Source organism: Chrysemys picta, chromosome 1 (genome assembly GCF_011386835.1).
Source record: "Chrysemys picta bellii isolate R12L10 chromosome 1, ASM1138683v2, whole genome shotgun sequence".
NCBI classification, from domain to species: domain Eukaryota; kingdom Metazoa; phylum Chordata; order Testudines; family Emydidae; genus Chrysemys; species Chrysemys picta.
This window is the reverse complement of record NC_088791.1, coordinates 245,741,513-245,759,247: the sequence shown is the minus strand read 5'-3', so window position 1 is coordinate 245,759,247 and position 17,735 is coordinate 245,741,513. Positions and strand designations below refer to the sequence as shown.

At 39.6% G+C, this 17,735-nt stretch overlaps 1 protein-coding gene across 8 annotated transcripts in view; it reads left to right on the top strand.

Annotated features, from left to right (window-relative positions):
* The window catches only part of ATP11A (ATPase phospholipid transporting 11A), a 231,951-nt gene that overhangs the window by 87,492 nt on the left and 126,724 nt on the right, over positions 1-17,735 (top strand). The window contains exon 1 of one of the 8 annotated variants that reach the window (XM_065581015.1): positions 6,343-6,473. The exons of the other annotated variants lie outside the window; for them this stretch is intronic. Coding sequence (XP_065437087.1) covers positions 6,471-6,473 — 3 coding nt within the window. The 5' untranslated portion in view covers positions 6,343-6,470. Of the gene's footprint in view, positions 1-6,342; positions 6,474-17,735 lie in introns of those variants that run through there. 8 annotated transcript variants of the gene reach the window in all.

The following is a 17,735-nucleotide window of genomic DNA, read 5'->3' as shown; positions in this document are numbered from 1 at the left end:
TTTTTCCCCCTGGAAAATATTTGTACTTCTCAGGATTACCTCAAATCTTTTCAAAACAAAACAAGTCTTTGGCCAGTAAAAGGCAAAGGGAGGAGAAAACATTTATACACCCACATATCCATATTCACAGTGATGTTACAAATTTACATAATGGATATTCCTTTAACAAAATCATAGCTAAACAGTCTGATTTTAATCTTCTTATTAACATAGTAATCACCAAATATCCCAGTTGGTATTAGGGCCCCCGTGTGCTAGAAGCTGTCTAAACACACCATAATGCACAATGCCTACCCTGAAGAGTTTACCATCTAATTTAAGAAAAGATGCAATGACTGTGGACAAAAGAGTAGGAAGGACATGGGAGGAAGGACAAGGGTAATGATATCAAAGCCACTTGGTTACATATGTCACCTTGATGGTGGTGAATAATTTCTCTTAAAAATTTTTAGTACTTTTTCTTGTTGCCTCTGACCTAGCCATTGCTATTTGGTTGATAGGTTGTAGACATTATAGCAGAAGGTAGGGTATTGAGGAGTGATTTGAAGGAGTAGAGAATAGTGGCCATATGTGTCCGTTCAGGGAGGATACTCTTTGCATGGGAAATTGCATGATAGAAATTGGGAAGATGGCTGTGGGAGAAGTGTATAAAAACAGGCAGCTGAGGCTGATGTTATTGGTGGAGGGGGGGGGGGCAGAGGGCAATGCAATAAAAGATACAAGCAGTTACGTGTAAACTAAATTTTAAATTGCTTTATGAACCGAAAAGTAGGATAGCATTGTAACACTGCTGTTTATTTTATATAATGGTCAATTATCCAGGAATCAGAAGAAGGTAGGTAAATATTTTTAAATATGGTCCATGAACTACATTGAGGTCTGTTTCTACAATCTAACTTGTATTAATTTGTTGTTTGTCATAGCTCAAGCTCAAACCTAAATCCACTCCATTTTTTTTCTTGTTAGTATAATCCCCTGTGGGGCTGAGGTGGGTGAAGATTGCTCACAGAGAAGAGGGGACATGTAGTAATAATGATTTAGTCATGGATGTTTTCTGTCTCTTAGCTGTAGGTGAAACTGGAAACTGCTTTGTCTGTGATCACAGCTGTTTTCTTCATTCCTGACTGGACCAGTAATACTGGGAGTCAGTCTGAGATTCTCAAGAACAGTTCCGTGCGCAACCCTTTGGAGCATGTTGAATCTGCACTTACCAAATGTAGTTATTTTTGATTTCCAAATCAGTGTCAAATGTGAACTCTTTCTAATAACAAGAAGGGGTAATTGCCTCTTCAGGTTAGAGCATAATATTTTTTTCTTATCAGATGGCTACAATCTACAGTTTATAAAGATGAAACCTCTTTTTCTTTGCAATTCTTTTATGCAGAAATAGACAAAAATAAGACAGATGTGGCAAAATACAAACTATAAGATAATCTCATTTGTATTAATATCCTTTGGGTTATATTTGAATTTTTATTTTTGGCACTATAGTTTTGATGTCTTGCCCTACTTCTCTGCCTGCAGAACAAATATGTGCCAGGATAAGTGTTTTGGCTTACATAGCATGCATCTACAACCACTTCAAAATTTACAGCTTTTTATGTGAGTGCTTGCTTTTTAACTGATCAAATACTTCAGTTGCTGAAGCCCAACATACTGCTTCATTCAGTGCCATTCCTGGCAGGGGGAATGACTAGACTAGCGTTTTTTTTATCTTGAGTTAGTTTATTATGATGGACTTGAACTAGGTAACATGCTTAAACATGCTAGTCAGGACACTTGGCAAACATTTGTTCCACAGCATGCATGTTTGTGGTTTATCCTAGGTCAGTGGTCCCCAACCTTTTTCGTCTGGCAGGCGCCAGACGATGAGCCATGGAGGACCGTGGCGGCGGACAAGCATCTGCCGAAATGCCGCCGACAAGCGGCAACATCAATAGGCATCGCCGCCGAAATGCCGCCGATAAGTAGCGTCATCCAGAGGCGTCGCCGCCAAAATGCCACCGAAAATCGGTGGCATTTTGGCAGCGACGCCTCTGGATGCTGCTGCTTCTTGGTGGCATTTCGGCGGATGCTTGTCCGCCGGCCAGTACGCGGGCGCACTTAGATGCCCCAGCGGGCGCCATGGCGCCCGCGGGCACCGCGTTGGGGACCCCTGTCCTAGGTTATCCCCCTAAATATCAATATTTTGAATAGGGTGAAACACAAACATTTGTGTCTTAGGGATAAGTGTCCAGGCTAGCATTTAGAAACATGTTTGCTGAGTAATTGGTAGTCAATTAATTAATTGGTAGTCAATGAATTCATGTTAAACTCTAGTCTAGACTAATCCTCAAAAATGCAAAAGAAAATCCAAGCAGTACATGTTAAACAAGAGGTTTATACAACCGGTTACTCAGTAAACCTGGAGTCTTCTGAAACTAGACAAGTGTGGAACAAGGTACTGAACTTTCAGGGGCATAATATTCTCAGAAGAGGGTGTTGAGTGTAATATATAACAAGTTTTCTTGGATAGTCAATGTAAACTTAATTTATACTAATGTATTTTGTAGTCAGTCTTATAAAGGTAGCTTGAGTTTTTCATCACTGCTTTTTGTGGCTCCACTTTGCAGTAGCTGAGCCTTTGCTGTTATAGTTTCTGTGATTTGGCTTAGTTCCAGAACCCCACTTAGACACCAGGAGCAGACTATATGGCCAGGGAAACACCCTGGTGTGGGAAGAGGCAGATCTTATGCTCAGTAAAACTTAAAAACAAAAACACTTTTGATTGCGTACTCAAGACAAGGCTCTGAACAGAAAGCAAATGATTATAAAAGAATTATTTCATTAGATTAAAAGCCCCTTTCTGCTGAATTTCCCTCATTTTAAATTGTATTATATATATATATATGTGTGTATATGTGTATTTTTATATATCTAAAATACACACATTTTTATATTTGTGCTTACTAATAGGATTCAGCTGCACCAGCTTGTAGGTGATTTGGCCTGTGATATGCAAAAAATCAGACCTTATGATCATAGTCATCCCCTCTGGTCTTAAAAATCTATACATTTCATCTTCTTCTTCTTGAGCGTTTGAGGAAGCAACTCTGAGTCCTAGATTCCCTCTTCTCTGTCTTCATAAGAGAAATTTGAATATGTAGAACTCATAACTTTTAAGCTCCATTTTGGGCTCTGAAAGGTTTGTAGTATTTCATACTCTCATGTAAAGTTCCTTATATGAAAGAAGGTCTTGCCGCTCAACTGGCGCATTCCCTCCTGAATCCCTTTTACAGTAGGGTAGCCGAGCAGTCGCAGTGCAAGTTTTTCCTATGCTGCCCTGCTAACATAATGGGTTGAGATTGGTTACATGTTCCTGAAGGGAGGCTCAGTTTTTAAAGGTTTCTTTAGGGAGCGGGCAAAAAGGGATATTAAGGATGTGGGTTAAAGAGTTTTGGAAGACCTTTTGGTTAAGGGTGAAGCACATGGGGAGATATAGTAAGAAGAGACCACCGTTCCATGACCAGCTTGTCTCTACAGCTTCTTATCCTTTTCTATAACCACGATTCTCCTCCCCTCCCCTAATCAAACAGTGCATGGCAGCAAATCAGAGACTGGAGGCGTATGCTACCTCGTGTATTGTTTATATATGTTTTTGCTGTTTGAATAGGAAACTGCTACATCAAAACGTTGTTTAACCTTTTTCTATATCATTGAACAACAGACACATCTGGAGGCTGTGATTACACTTATCTTCTCACCCCAGACAAAAGTACCTAACCTCCCTTGCCATTATCAAAATAATTGAAACTCAAAATGTACTAATATTAAAGTACAGTTCCATACATGACTTTATAGAAAATCTTTCTCTAAGAATATATTGGCTTTCCTAGATGAGAGACGACAGTTTTTTCATATGTTAAATGCTCTTGGATAGAGACTTAATATGTCTGTATTTCAAATATAAATTGAGGTACATGGTACATCAAAAGTGTTTTTTCCATCTCCATTCCCCATCTTGTGTAATTATATTGGTGTCATCCACACTGTGATATTCAAAGATCTGTTACTCTGAGCACATACCTGAATGAAAGAATGTATGGTTTATATTTAGAGTGGGAAGAGGCTACTATTTCATTAAAATAAAGAAAATTAGTTGAACCCCATCAGCTACTAAGATGACAGTCACAGTTTATAACACATTTTGATGTGTTACAGTTTGAAGCTTACAAAGTTTACCAGGATTTACATTAGCCATGCCCCTCCCTTGAGACACTACATACAATCCCACAATAATACATACACATTTGCATTTTTTTAATACCATGAACTCCTAAGGTATTGAAAAATGTAACTTAATCCAATAAGGTTTGTCCAGGCATTTGCTATATTGTCAAAGGCAGGTACTGTTATCCTTTCAGTTTTAAATGCCTAACCACAAGCCCTTAAGCATATCTAACATTGATGGTAATTAGCCTCAATGAGCCTTTCTGAAAACACCTCATGTTTTGGGTTTAAATCCTTTCAGGGGAGGGATGATGGTAGGGCCCATATATTCCCCCTCCCCACCTGGAAGTTGTGTGATCTCAGATTCCTACCCAATATCTCAATTATGATTTAACACTCTCTTCCTCTACCATTAAATACAGCCCCATTGCAAGCAGACACCTTTGTCACACCATCAGAGCAATAGAATACACATGCACCATGAATTCCATGGGTCTCTAGCCCAAGTATGCATGTGCCTTTGTAGGTCAGGCTATGAAACATTGGATTAGTGGGTGTGTATTAGTATCAAGAACTACCCTTTCACCCCTTGGGAGAAAGGGTAGCTATTCTTCCCTTATTCGCATAATGCAGGGCATATTGGGTGGCAACAGTGCAGGCAGATTACAAAGCAAGTATCACTTTAATCCATTTTAGAGAGCCATAAATATAGCTATAAATTGGGTTTATGGGCAGATTATTTATACAGAATGCACCAGAGCGATTGATCTCCCATAGTAGCTGCTGTGTCTTCTACCTGAAAAAAGGGAGACACCGAATACTGTGTGCGGGAAAAGACACCTTTGTTATCCTAGTTTGTAAATGGATGATAATGGTAGGCAATTATTTACTGTACCTGGTACCCGGTTAACCATGTCTTATTTCTGTTACTTTAGCCCAAACCTTAAATAAGCAAACCCTGGTATTTTGAAGGATCACTACAAGTTTAACACAACAACTCTTCTTTCTCATGATTTCATTCTTTTTGGTTTCATGCTTTGTGCCTATTTCTCAAAAGTTGAATTTCTCAAGTGCCCCTCAATTTCATTGTCAGTAGTAGAAGTTCTTTAGTGTGGAATATAGTAAACTGATGTTCAGTGTTTGTACCAAAAACTGCACCAACAAACATTTAGGGTATTGTTTATACTCTCAAGAGTAGGTACATTCAAAGATAAGATGGATGTTCTATCCTGGTTATTTTGCCTATGTACACTTTTGGAGTGTAGTTCTCAGCAGCAGATGAATTAGGTATTGGATTTTCTTTACCTACCTGTGGTAAGGTATATTGAAATCAGTGTTAGGTTCTGAACTACCTTTTTGTGGATATGAAGTAAACAGGCTATCATGACACACAGTTCAGTGTTTAATTATATTACAAATATATGTTGGTATTTTGTGCTGAAGTCTGGCAGAAGAATGTCGATATTCAGTTCATACTTCTGCAAATATATTCACATTTGGGATTTTTTAGCTTTTCTGAATTATGGTGGAACTCCTTCCTAAATAGTCAAAATAAATGTTTGCATCTGATTTCTCCTGCTCTCATGTTACTATTTTTTTTTAAAATTATACTTTCATTGCTTTGAGAAGATGAATGTCAAAGAAAGATTAAGAATGCAAAGGAAAGTTTGGGATGTGAAATTGAAAATCTTTGTGTGAATATCCAACAAACTTCTGAAATGTAAATAGTACTGAAAAATAGTCAATGTTTGCTATGTTAAATATTTGACTGGCTAATGGATAAGTGCTTATCCTTCAAATGAATCTTTTGATGTCATTAAATGCAATACATTGTGAAATATTCGTACTTTGATTTTGTATTCGGTTGTAGATGGGAAAAAACTATACTCTTTGAAAGAATGAAAAGTAAACATGACTTAAAAGCTCAGTACATCAAAGGAATTTCTTAAATATTTAATCTTTAATTGAATTGTTTCTTTAATTGCTGTGAAAATCAAACTTATTCTACAAATGCTGCGATTAACATTATTGTAAACCTTTTTATTTATTATGAGTATGTTTCTTCATACTCCTGACGTTAACACACACTAGAGGTGTCAAACATGAATTTGCCACTCTGTCAGCGTGAGACATTCACCAGTATAGGTATTACATGAAGTCTGTGATCCAGATGCTGTTAGTTTGAGGTGTATATTAAAGATCCCCACAACTACACTCGGGGATCAAAGGGATATATCATCAGCAACTAATATATATATATAATGGTAGGTAAAACTATAAAATGTAATTTGTGGGTGGTATTAGAATTTAAGTATTTTTCTGCTGATATATTTAAAATCTGAGTTCTTCCTTTATAATAAAGGGTCTGATTGGTATTTTAGGTTCCTTTATCATGGCAAAATTGCAGTGGAGTATTGTTTTTGTCAGAGGACAGTCTGTTTTTCGTATAGCTCTGAACAAATTTCTCATCTAATTTTTATAACTTTCTAGAGTTATAACTTTCATAGCAGATCAAATGTGGGTTAGCATTCTCTAAACCAGACATTACATAACTAAGGATTTGCTGCCAGTCTACTGAAGATAGTCTGGAAATACAGGAAACTATTTAATAATACATTGTAAGATATCTCTTTAGGATAAGTGATAAATAGTAAGTGATTTTAAAGCTATACGTACAGGAATAACTGTGTGCAGGCTGAAATATAGCTACCCTTGTGTTGGAACATGACAGTCGTATAATGTTTGAGTTGCTAAATAATTATATGCTATCCAACTGACACTGCAGCGGAAATTTAAATAGAAAAAATGTAATAATCCACATTAGAATTTGGCCAGGACATAATTTTGATATAATTTTGCCTAAAGGAAAGGACGGGAACTATAGCAAGTGATCAGGATGTTGGTTTTAATCTTTATCTGAAAAAGGCAGCCCAAGCAACAAAGTGCCTAATGTATTGCTAGGGCATTTGGTATATACTGACTGATAGTGAAGAGTACCAGCTACTCAGTCAATAACACTACACCCGGAAGCACTTGGGTTTGCTTTAGAGACCTCCCATTAGTGTAGTATCTCTACTTAGTTTAGGAGATCTGATGAACTTGCAGCTCAAGTTGGTATGGCTGTACACATTAATCAGGAGAAACTTGAACACCACTACTGTGTTCAAAAGAGGTTTAGAGTGTGAGGGTTTGCTGCAACAGTGCATTGTTACACAGATTATTCGATAGTGGCATTTACCTTGCTTATCTATAAATACTTTTCAGGTTAGATGAATGACTATATATAACTTGACTTCTGTATGCATTAAATTCTACAAATATATTTCCAACTGTAATAAATACATCACATTTCAGTGTTCATTCTATAATATTTATATATCTGGAACATACAGTATTTGACGCATTCTGATGAAGCTTGATGCCAAAACAGTTGTGATGGTTTACAGTCTGAGTTGTGGGATTTTGGCAGTTTGATTTAATAATGTAAAATTGCATAAGTAACAATTTGTCCGCCAAGATTCATTCAGCGTATTCAATTGTCTTTTGAATTTCTGAGACAGGCTGATGTTTGAATATGCTTACAAGAAAGCAATGTCTGAATAGTAAAGAAAATGTAGATGTGTTAAATGATGAACTGTTCATTTCAAAATTGGTCCAGTTCATTTTGTGGTAAATGTCCTTAGCATAAGGTCAACATCATAATTCTACAAAATATCTTATTGTGTGTGTGTGTATATGTATGTATGTGTGTGTATATATATATATACACATATATATATATATACATATACGCATACACACACCATTCACAGGTTGGCTAACTTTTATAATGGAAATGGTCAACACAAACACTAAAGCATTGGGATTTTACATATAGAACACTTCGACTAATTGGGGCATTTTTAGATTTATATTGCTGTTAGAAAGTATTGGAAGGCTTCCACTGAACAAATTTTAGCCAATTAATTACTTTGTGAGTTGAGATATTAATTTTTATTGCTATGTGATTGGTTGCCCTCATTAAATGAAACTGTCTTTCCTAACTACATAACTGTAATCATAATCACTGGGCCTTTGATTCTGTCAGGGAGTAGGGAGGAGTCGTTTATGATATAGGCCTAGGTCTTGCTAAGAAGTTTAGGGATTTTGCAGGGGGATCTTTTTAATAAAAAAAAAATTAAAAAAAAAGTCTTACAGGTCATCAAGTTACATCCTGTCTGGGATGTAATGACTAGGAAAATAATTAGATTATTGTAATTGAGCCTTGAGACAGAATTTAAGCTAACTTCCAGCATATTCACACACAATAAATGTGGCATATGAGTTGATAGTCTTACTGCTACAAAGTTTTGAGGAGCTCTTTCAGTGGCGGTTGTCACAGGAATTGGTCTTTCTTAGGAGGCCTGCGGGTGGGAAAAGCCTCAGTAGAAAGAAATCTGGCTTGTATGCCCTTAATTCCTCTCTCCCCAGTTGTGCTCCCTCTCCCCACTGTTTCCCCAACACCCCCTTCCACAACCAGCCCACAGCAAGAGAGACCACAGCAGCCACCTCTTCTTCCTCTCCCACTGGCTCTTCTTTTCTCCTAAGCAGTTAGCTAGCAATGAACAGGGGCAGAGAGGTGTCTGCCTGTTCCTCCCCACAATACCTAGAAGTATCTGCTTCTGCATGTTCCCAGGGACTTTTATCTCCTGGGTCAGTGAGGAAGACCATTACATGGAGGTGTCTGGGTCAGCTGGTTGAGTAGCCTAGTGTGTTGCATGTCTAGGCAGCTGGAGTAGTTGGGTAGTAGAAGTTTGTTAGTTGTGTGGGGCTGCTGGGGAGTGAGGAGGAATCCTGTGGTAGCTTATACTGTGAGGAACCCTGGACTAGTATTGGACTCCTCTCCCTGTGCTGCTGCAATCTCCTCCCTGGTTAAGATCCAGGCAAATCCCTCCTGCTTGTCCACAGCTCATTAGCCATGTGAAAATTAGGTTAGGCAGAATTCATTTTTTTTTTATAATTGACTGGTCAATGTTTATTTAAGCATTTTAATAATTTTATTGATTTAAATGTTTACAGTTGTGTGAAATTATGGGGTTTAAGCCTTTTTTCTGTTTTTATCAATTTAAATTGTCAGTTGTGAGGAAATTAAGGGGACATCAGCTAATAAATATTTAATGACCGTTGCTGAATTTCCAAAAGTTGAAGCTACCTAAATGGTGCCTCTGTTCCAGGTCCACTAAATGCCAGCATAACACGTTTTATATACATTAAGGTGGGACTGTATGTTCTCAAGCAGCATTTTTTTCTTTGTCTATCTGTAAAGTTTGATAATCAAAATATTTTTCATTGGTTTGTGTGTACAGTGAAATTGACATTTGCTGACATTTATTGATTAAAAATCTAATCCTTATTAGTCTACTGATACCCCATTTGTGATGCAGGTTTGGACCCAGCTGTAAAGAGTGTAACAAAGTCCTTGTCTTTTTTTCTTAATTGTCTCTTTGCCAAGGTTCGTTACAGTAGGTCTGACCAAAGAGTCCAATACATTTTCCCTTCTCTCTTTGTTGCTTATTATACTAGTGCTAGGACTCTTGTCTGAGGCTTGGGGAAATCTGCCTCTCTATCTGGTGCAGTGATGGTGGTAAACATTGTACAGCAAAAATTATTTACAGTCAATATTATATGAATGAAAATTTGCTCAGTGAGTTGCTTGCAAAAGAGCTGAATATAAAAGGTGTGTAAACAAGAAATAAAATTTGCCTTTATTATTTGCCATAGCACTTGCAAAGAATTTTCCCACTATTGTTTACTTCTAGGCATGATTCTTCAAAGGCTGACAAAATATATTACTTTTACTTAATAATACATTTTTAGAATGCAGCCCCTCTGGACAGTCTGAAAGTACTCTAAAAGCAGGACCACTTCTGAACCAAGGTTCTCGTTTTATCTAATCTCCTGAATTTTTGTGTGTGGGGAGAATACGTTCTCTTACACCCCCGCCCCCCGAAAGCATTAAACTGTGTTTTTGAAAGGGTTGCTTACTGGAACTGTTGCTTGATCTGTCTTAAAAATGTAGTATCTCAGTATTAAAAACTTAAAATACAGAGATTTTGATATTTCCAGAATTTTGCTACTTATTTTTGCATTAATGAAGGGACAAATCACCCCCCAATCTCAAACAACATAGACACTATTTTCAGAATTTGATATGCTGCAAATAACAGCAATACATTTAAAAAATTGAAATGTTTAATTTTGTAGTTTGACATTGTCTCCTTACTTTCTTTTGATGAACAATTGTAAATTCAGTGTTCCTCTTGCAACTAAGAGGATGAAATTGCCAGTCCTCTGCGGCGTCTTATGCAAGTTCTCTTAGTTTAGCCACTACTGCATGTAATTCTTAGCACCGCTATCAGTTATCTTGTAAAAACTGAAAAGGTTTCTTGATACTCTCTAGTCTTCATTAGCTCCAGGAGCAGGAACTCCACATCCTCTTCATAAACTCAAGTTTCAGCTGTTGTCATTGTCTAAGGGCTAGCTAGGTATAAACTTGACTTATAATTAATTTAGATGCCAGGGCTGCCAAGTAGCACGCATCTCATGTGACATCTTATGCCTGCCAGCCCCCCTTGTCACTCCTGCCCACAGTGCAGTTGGATTCTCATGCATCCATCTGGTTTGCAGACAGGCAGGAAAGGTTACTCTGCAGTGACTCCTCCTAACTGTTGGGGGCCACGCAGCCTCTCTGCCTCAGCTCTTTCTGCTGGCTTACAGCCACCATGGAGCACAATATGGAGCAGGCAGGAGGGAAAAAATGAGGCCCAAAGCACTCTCTTAGATGCCCCGTCACTCCCATGTTCCCCAGACATTTACTTCCTGCTGTTTTCCCCACATTTCCTTGATCTGGGGTACCAAGAGTGTGTATGAAGGGACCCTAGGGAGTGTTGGAATAAGATTCTGCTTCTCTGTACCATGTCCATCCCTACTCCTTTACAGGGGGAAGGGGGGAGAAATTGGGAACACACACTCAGCCATCAGAAGCATCACAGGTTGGTCAGTTCTAAGCCTTTAATATAGTTGTACTTTATTTGGAGTTAAAGATGACCACATATTAACAATCTGCTTCTTGTTCCAATAATTTAGATTTGTTTATGATCTGAAACAAATTACTGTAAACCCTGCTGAACAAGAAAATCAATGAACTAACCTTGTCAGTTCAGTCATCTGGAATTAAGTATGGACAGCATGGAACTGCAGTTTAAGTGTAGATTTTAAAATTTGTGAATATAAAGTGAATGTGGTCTGAGGTGCAAGTATCCCTGCTAAAAGATAAGATAATGACTTGATTGAATAATTTCATCATATTAGTGCATAATAATATTCCAGTGATGCCACAGCAAACATGAGGTGAGAAAGGCATCTCAATTTTTTGGATTAGATCGGAAATTTGAAATGATGGATTCTGCTTATTAATTTACTGGAGTTGCACTGATAATTTTCTGTTGCAATTCAGTTGGGGTTGGTCCTGCTTTGAGCAGGGGGGTGGACTAGATGACCTCCTGTGGTCTATTCCAACCCTAATTTTCTGTGCTTCTATGAGTAGGCAGAACGAGATCTGCCATGTGGTGGTGTGCTGGATATCACTGTGCTTCATGAGTAATCTGATGTAAAATAGATTTTAACTAGATCTGTTAGACGATATTCAGAAATCATTCTTCTGAGCATATGGCTGTGACAGGGTTTCTACTTACTGCTCAAAGGTGCCTCCTCCTGGCTATCTGGGGATTATGTCTGCCAGGCCAATGCCCCTTCCTGCTGTCGCGCTCTCTCTCTATCTGTGGCCCCTCTCTCGCTCCAGGAGCTGCTATTTCCTCTTCGTGACTCGGCCTTCTTGCCAGGTCACTATGCAGTTTCCCCTTCCAGGGTACAGCCCTTCAAAGTCTTCCTGCCCAAGCAGTGTCAGACAATCCTCGTGCCCGCTGCCCTGGCCCTGTCACTCCTGCAGTGACCTGAGCAGTCTTCTAGTTCACTGCCCCAAGCAGTACCACTCTGCAGTGGTTGGTAGGGGAACTCACACCCATCATCTACTCTGGGTTCCAGTCCAGGGCCCTTTACCAAGCTGTCATGGTCTGCAGCATCCCTAACCTTACTGCTCTAATCACTGGACTACTTCCTATCTTGCTTCCACCCATTCTAGTCAGACCTCTCTCTCCTAGGGTTTACTAGGCCTCAGAGGTTCCTATCCCTCCTTTCTTCAGGGAGAGTGACTGCTACTCTTCACCCTGTAGCCATTTCTCTGGTGCCAGTCTCTTGATTTTATGTAAGCCCTGCCTGTTCCCTCATGGGTGACGGTGCCTCCTTGTAGCCTAAATCTCTCCCCTTAATTGGTCAATTGATTGGGCCTGCCTGGCCTAATTCAACCCTTTCAGGGCTAGTGTGGGGAGCCTATCACAATGGCCCCAAAGGGGAAGGAGAATGCAGTCAGAAATACATTTTCAGTACATTCCCAGAAACACTAAGCTTTTCACAGAAACTAGAATGTTTGCTTGTTTGTCAGGATATATGTGCCAACAGGTATGACAGAAAGTAGTTGCATTATGTAATATTTTGTATCTCCTGTGCCAAAAGTTTAATCAGTGCCCTGACATTGTCTACCATTATAATCAGTGCGTGGCTTTGCAGACACCCATGCAGTCTGTGGATCTGACCAGTGCTCTTTTCACTCTCCTGGAGCCCCAATGACTTACCATTGCCAGATGCAGTGCTGTTATAGCCATGTAGGTTCCAGGATATTAGTGAGACCAGGTGGGAGAGAGAATCTTTTATGGGACCAACTTCTGTTGGTGAGAGAGAGAGAAGCTTTATAGAAAATATTGAAGAGCTCTGTGTAGCTCAAAAGCTTTATCTCACCAACAGAAGTTGGACCCATAAAAGATATTTCTTCCTCCACTTTGTCCCTCTAAGGGCTTGGCTACACTTGCGAATTAGAGCACATTAAAGCAGCCCCAGGAGCCCTACCTCACTACCCATCCACACTGGCAAGGCACGTAGAGCGCTTTGACTCCAGGGCTAGAGCACTCCTGGTACTCTACCTCAGCGAGAAGATTAACACTTGGTGCGCATTGGCTGAAATGCCCAGGCGTCAGTGTGAAGGAGGTGTTGCATTACTGCGCTCTGATCAGCCTCCAGAAACGTCCCATAATCCCCTTAAGTCCTCTCTTAAGGCCACTCTTTTGGAATCACTGCAGGCATGCCAATATGCCCTTGAAAGCTCAGTTTCTGACAGTCAGCATGCTTATCTGCTCCAAGACAAAGCAGCCATTACTGTGGAATGCTGTGTGTGAGAGAGAGAGGCGGGAGGGGAGGGGAGTATGTTGCTGTCTGAACTTACAAGACAGCATGCTGACATGCTCTCAACCACCCAAAAACACTCTCACTCCCCCCACATACACACAACACACTCCCTGTCACACTCCATCCCACCTCCCTCATTTGAAAAGCACGTTGCAGCCACTTGCATGCTGGGATAGCTACCAGAATGCTCTGTTGTCTGTGGCTGTTGCAAGAGCTGCTAATGTGGCCATGCCAGTGTGCTTGCAGCTTTCAGTGTGGACAGATTGCAGCGCTTTCCCTACTGCCTTTACGAAGGTTGGTTTAACTCAAAGCGCTCTACATCTGCAAGTGTAGCCATGCCTTAAGTGACTTAGCGTAGTCATTCATAGTCATCAGGCCAAGGAAAGCATGAGAATGACTCCATTGTCTGGTAGTTAGGGCATTCTCCTGCAAGATGGAAGACCCAAGTTCAAGTTGTTGCTCCAATGACGAATTAATTATTAATACAAATTGTAACAGCTTCAGCAGGTGCTTAAGAGCCATACCAGAATATCCTATAACGGCTAGGCTACTCCTGCAATGTTCAAATCTCTTCTCCGCATCAGGCAGTGGGATGAATTCTGGATCTCTCCTATATCCCAGAAGAGAGCCTTAACCTAGAAAAAAACCTATATCTCCATATATTTTTTGGGGGGGAGGGAGGGATAGCTCAGTGGTTTGAGCATTGGCCTATTAAACCCAGAGTTGTGAGCTCAATCCTTGAGGGGGCCACTTAGGGACCTGGGGCAAAATCAGTACTTGGTCCTGCTAGTGAAGGCAGGGGGCTGGACTTGATGACCTTTCAAGGTCCCTTCCAGTTCTAGGAGATGGGATATCTCCATTAATTATTTTATTTTTATTTATTTTAAATTAGTATAAATCCAAATTATACACCACTTCTAGATTTGGCCCAGAGATTGCAGCTGCTTTTCTATTGTTTGGGTGCAGTGTACCAGAATCTGCATTTGAAAAAGAAAGCCACTTAGGGACCTGGGGCAAAATCAGTACTTGGTCCTGCTAGTGAAGGCAGGGGGCTGGATTCAATGACTTTTCAGGGTCCCTTCCAGTTCTATGAGATAGGTATATCTCCATATATTTTATAGTAAAATAGTGATCCATAAACAAATTGAGCATTGTTTCACCAAGATAAAAAAAAAGACTCTGTTATGATTAAATTAATTTCCTACAATGTTGGGAAGAGATATTTTCAAATATTCTCAATTAAGAAAGGTTTCAGAGTAGCAGCCATGTTAGTCTGTATCCGCAAAAAGAACAGGAGTACTTGTGGCACCTTAGAGACTAACAAATTTATTAGAGCATAAGCTTTCGTGGACTACAGCCGAAGAAGTGGGCTGTAGTCCACGAAAGCTTATGCTCTAATAAATTTGTTAGTCTCTAAGGTGCCACAAGTACTCCTGTTCTTTTTTCAATTAAGAAAGTTATTCTTGGAGATTTTAAAAATGTTTCAGTGTTTGTTTCTAGCAATATGCTATAATGTCAGAATGAGACAACAGATCCCATGATGAACATTGTCTAAAGGAACATGCTCATTAAAGTCATTGGAGTTCCTTTGTGCTGTGAACTTTGTTTTGATGGCTGCCTCCGCTGTGCTTGATTAATTAGTAACTGATGATGGAAAAGTCTGCATGCTTTCTAAGCACATAATCCCTATGGCTTGTTGTAGACTGCTAAAGAATCTATTTACACTTTGCTCCACTGGTTTTTGTACCACGCTAATAAATATAAACATAATTTTTCATTTTACTTATTGATTTTTGTAAGTAACCATTGATTTAAGGAATTTAAGGTATTTTGCATCTATAAATTAGGTAAAGACTCATACTTAAAGTAGGTTATCATATGATTGTGAAGTTTACATGGTCAAATTCAGCCATCCACATGCCTGTCATATGGCTCATGTGGACTTTGATAAAATAACTTTTTCTTAATCCCAATATATAATTTGGAAGTCTTGCATGCAAAATTATTTTTACTTTATAGCTCTTGTAACCAAGTACTCTTGACTTTTTTCTGAAAAGAGGGAAAAAACTATAATAAAAGAACTCTATCTTAAGTAATTCTACAGTTCAGTCGTTTCTATTTATAATTCCACCACCACCTAAACACTGTTAGACCAAACAAAGGAAACCTTCTGCTTTAATGAGCAAAGATACAGTGGGGTTTACACAAAGCAGTATAATAATTGTAAGCCAAATGATGGTTTTACTAAAATTGATTTATTGTGGATACCTAACAACTCTTCCTTACCTCCTTCCCCCCCCCCTCCCCACACATTAGGTGATAAAATGAGGTAAGACCCGGTAAAGATTTCTTTTTCTAGAAATAAGTCTTTAAACATTACACAATTGTCAGATATTTACCTGGAACTCTCATTGAGTTAAATAGCAGTCAAGTGTAGATGTCTTGCCCTAGAATATGGAAAACAATCATTAGAAGTAAATTACCTTATCTTCTCTAAAGTGTCTGCTTTAGAACTCAGTGTTGCCAACTCTTGTGATTTTTATCAGGGATTTACCAGCAATTTAGGGAGGGGGTGTTGGGGGGGGGGGGAGGGGGTTCGCCGTCTCTTGGGAACATGATGACAGGTTGCCAACTCACAAATTTCTCCTTATTCAAAATGGCCACCATCTCCCATTATTGTCAATGTGGCTGAAACCAGGAAGATGGCGGCCATTTTCCTACATTATATCTGCATGTAGAAGTGAGGCTGCCCTTAATAAAAATTGGCTGCCAACTCCCACTATCTTCAGGTGCATGGTGTGCATGCATGCCATGCATGCATATGTAGACTACACATCTTGAAGAACTTCTAGTTACAGGTATGTAATCATCTTTTAGATTGTTACTTTTGGCTCTGTTCCAAACGGATATTCTTTTTATTTGAGATTTCTGGAAATGTCATTCTTTGATTTTTCCAGTTTATAGCTCAAAACCATGTTCCTTAAAATTGTCTCAGATTCTGAAACTTTCAAGATCAGTTACTTTTTCAAAATCTGCTGTTGCAAACTAACAGAACTGTCAGTACCTTAATTAATGAGAAAGTCGCCTTTGGACTGGAATAGCTAAAATTACATGTGAAGAATAAGCTGATTTGTTATACCCCTGGATTTTATCAAATTGCTTTTATTTCTGTTGTTAATATGAAAATGTCTATGTAACTTAATTCTCAGAAAGCACTGTTTTTTAGCTCACAGACTGTTAACTTCTCCCTCTTCACTCCCAACCCCCACCACCTGTTGAATATTTATACCTGGTCTGGTCAATCTCTAAATGTATCTAGCTAAAAACTAGCAGAGTAACATACAAGTGATTCAGAAGTTTGTCATAGTTTGGAATTTAAACCTAGTGTAACAAAGTTCCTCCTCTATCTTGGTGGGTCCTGCGCTTATTAGCGGATTTTCCTGCCTCAGAGATTCACCATGTGGGTTGGGGAACAGCCCAGAGACCTTCCCCTCTGGAAGAACCCACAGTCCAGGTCAATTGGGAGGTTTGGGGGGGAACCCAGGCCCACCCTCTACTCCAGGTTCCAGCCCAGGGCCCTGTGGACTGCAGCTGTCTTTAGTGCCTCCTGTAACTGCTGCATGACAGCTACTTCCCCATGGCCTCCTCCAAACACCTTCCTTATTCTCACCACAGGACCTTCCTCCTGGTGTCTGATAACGCTTGTGCTCCTCAGTCCTCCAGCAGCACACCCTCTCAGCTTCTTGCACCTCTTACTCCCAGCTCCACACACTCACCCCACAAACTGAAGTGAGCTCCTTTTAAAACCCCGGTGCCCTGATTAGCCTGCCTTAATTGATTCTAGCAGCTTCGTCTTAATTGGCTCCGGGTGTCCTAATTAGCCTGCCTGCCTTAACTGGTTCTAGCAGGTTCCTGATTACTCTAGTGCAGCCCCTGCTCTGGTCACTCAGGGAACAGAAAACTACTCATCCAGTGACAAGTATATTTGCCCTCTACCAGACTCCTGTACCCCACTGGTCTGGGTCTGTCACACTAGAAAAAATGCTTAGTGTATTTTGTGTGACTTCCTAAACGTTCAGATTTTATGAAGATCAGCCATCTTTTATGTGATGTATAGACAGTTTGATGGATTTTTCACCAGTCTTTGGTTTCTGTGTTGCTGACAGTGCTGAAGAGAGCGTAGAACATAA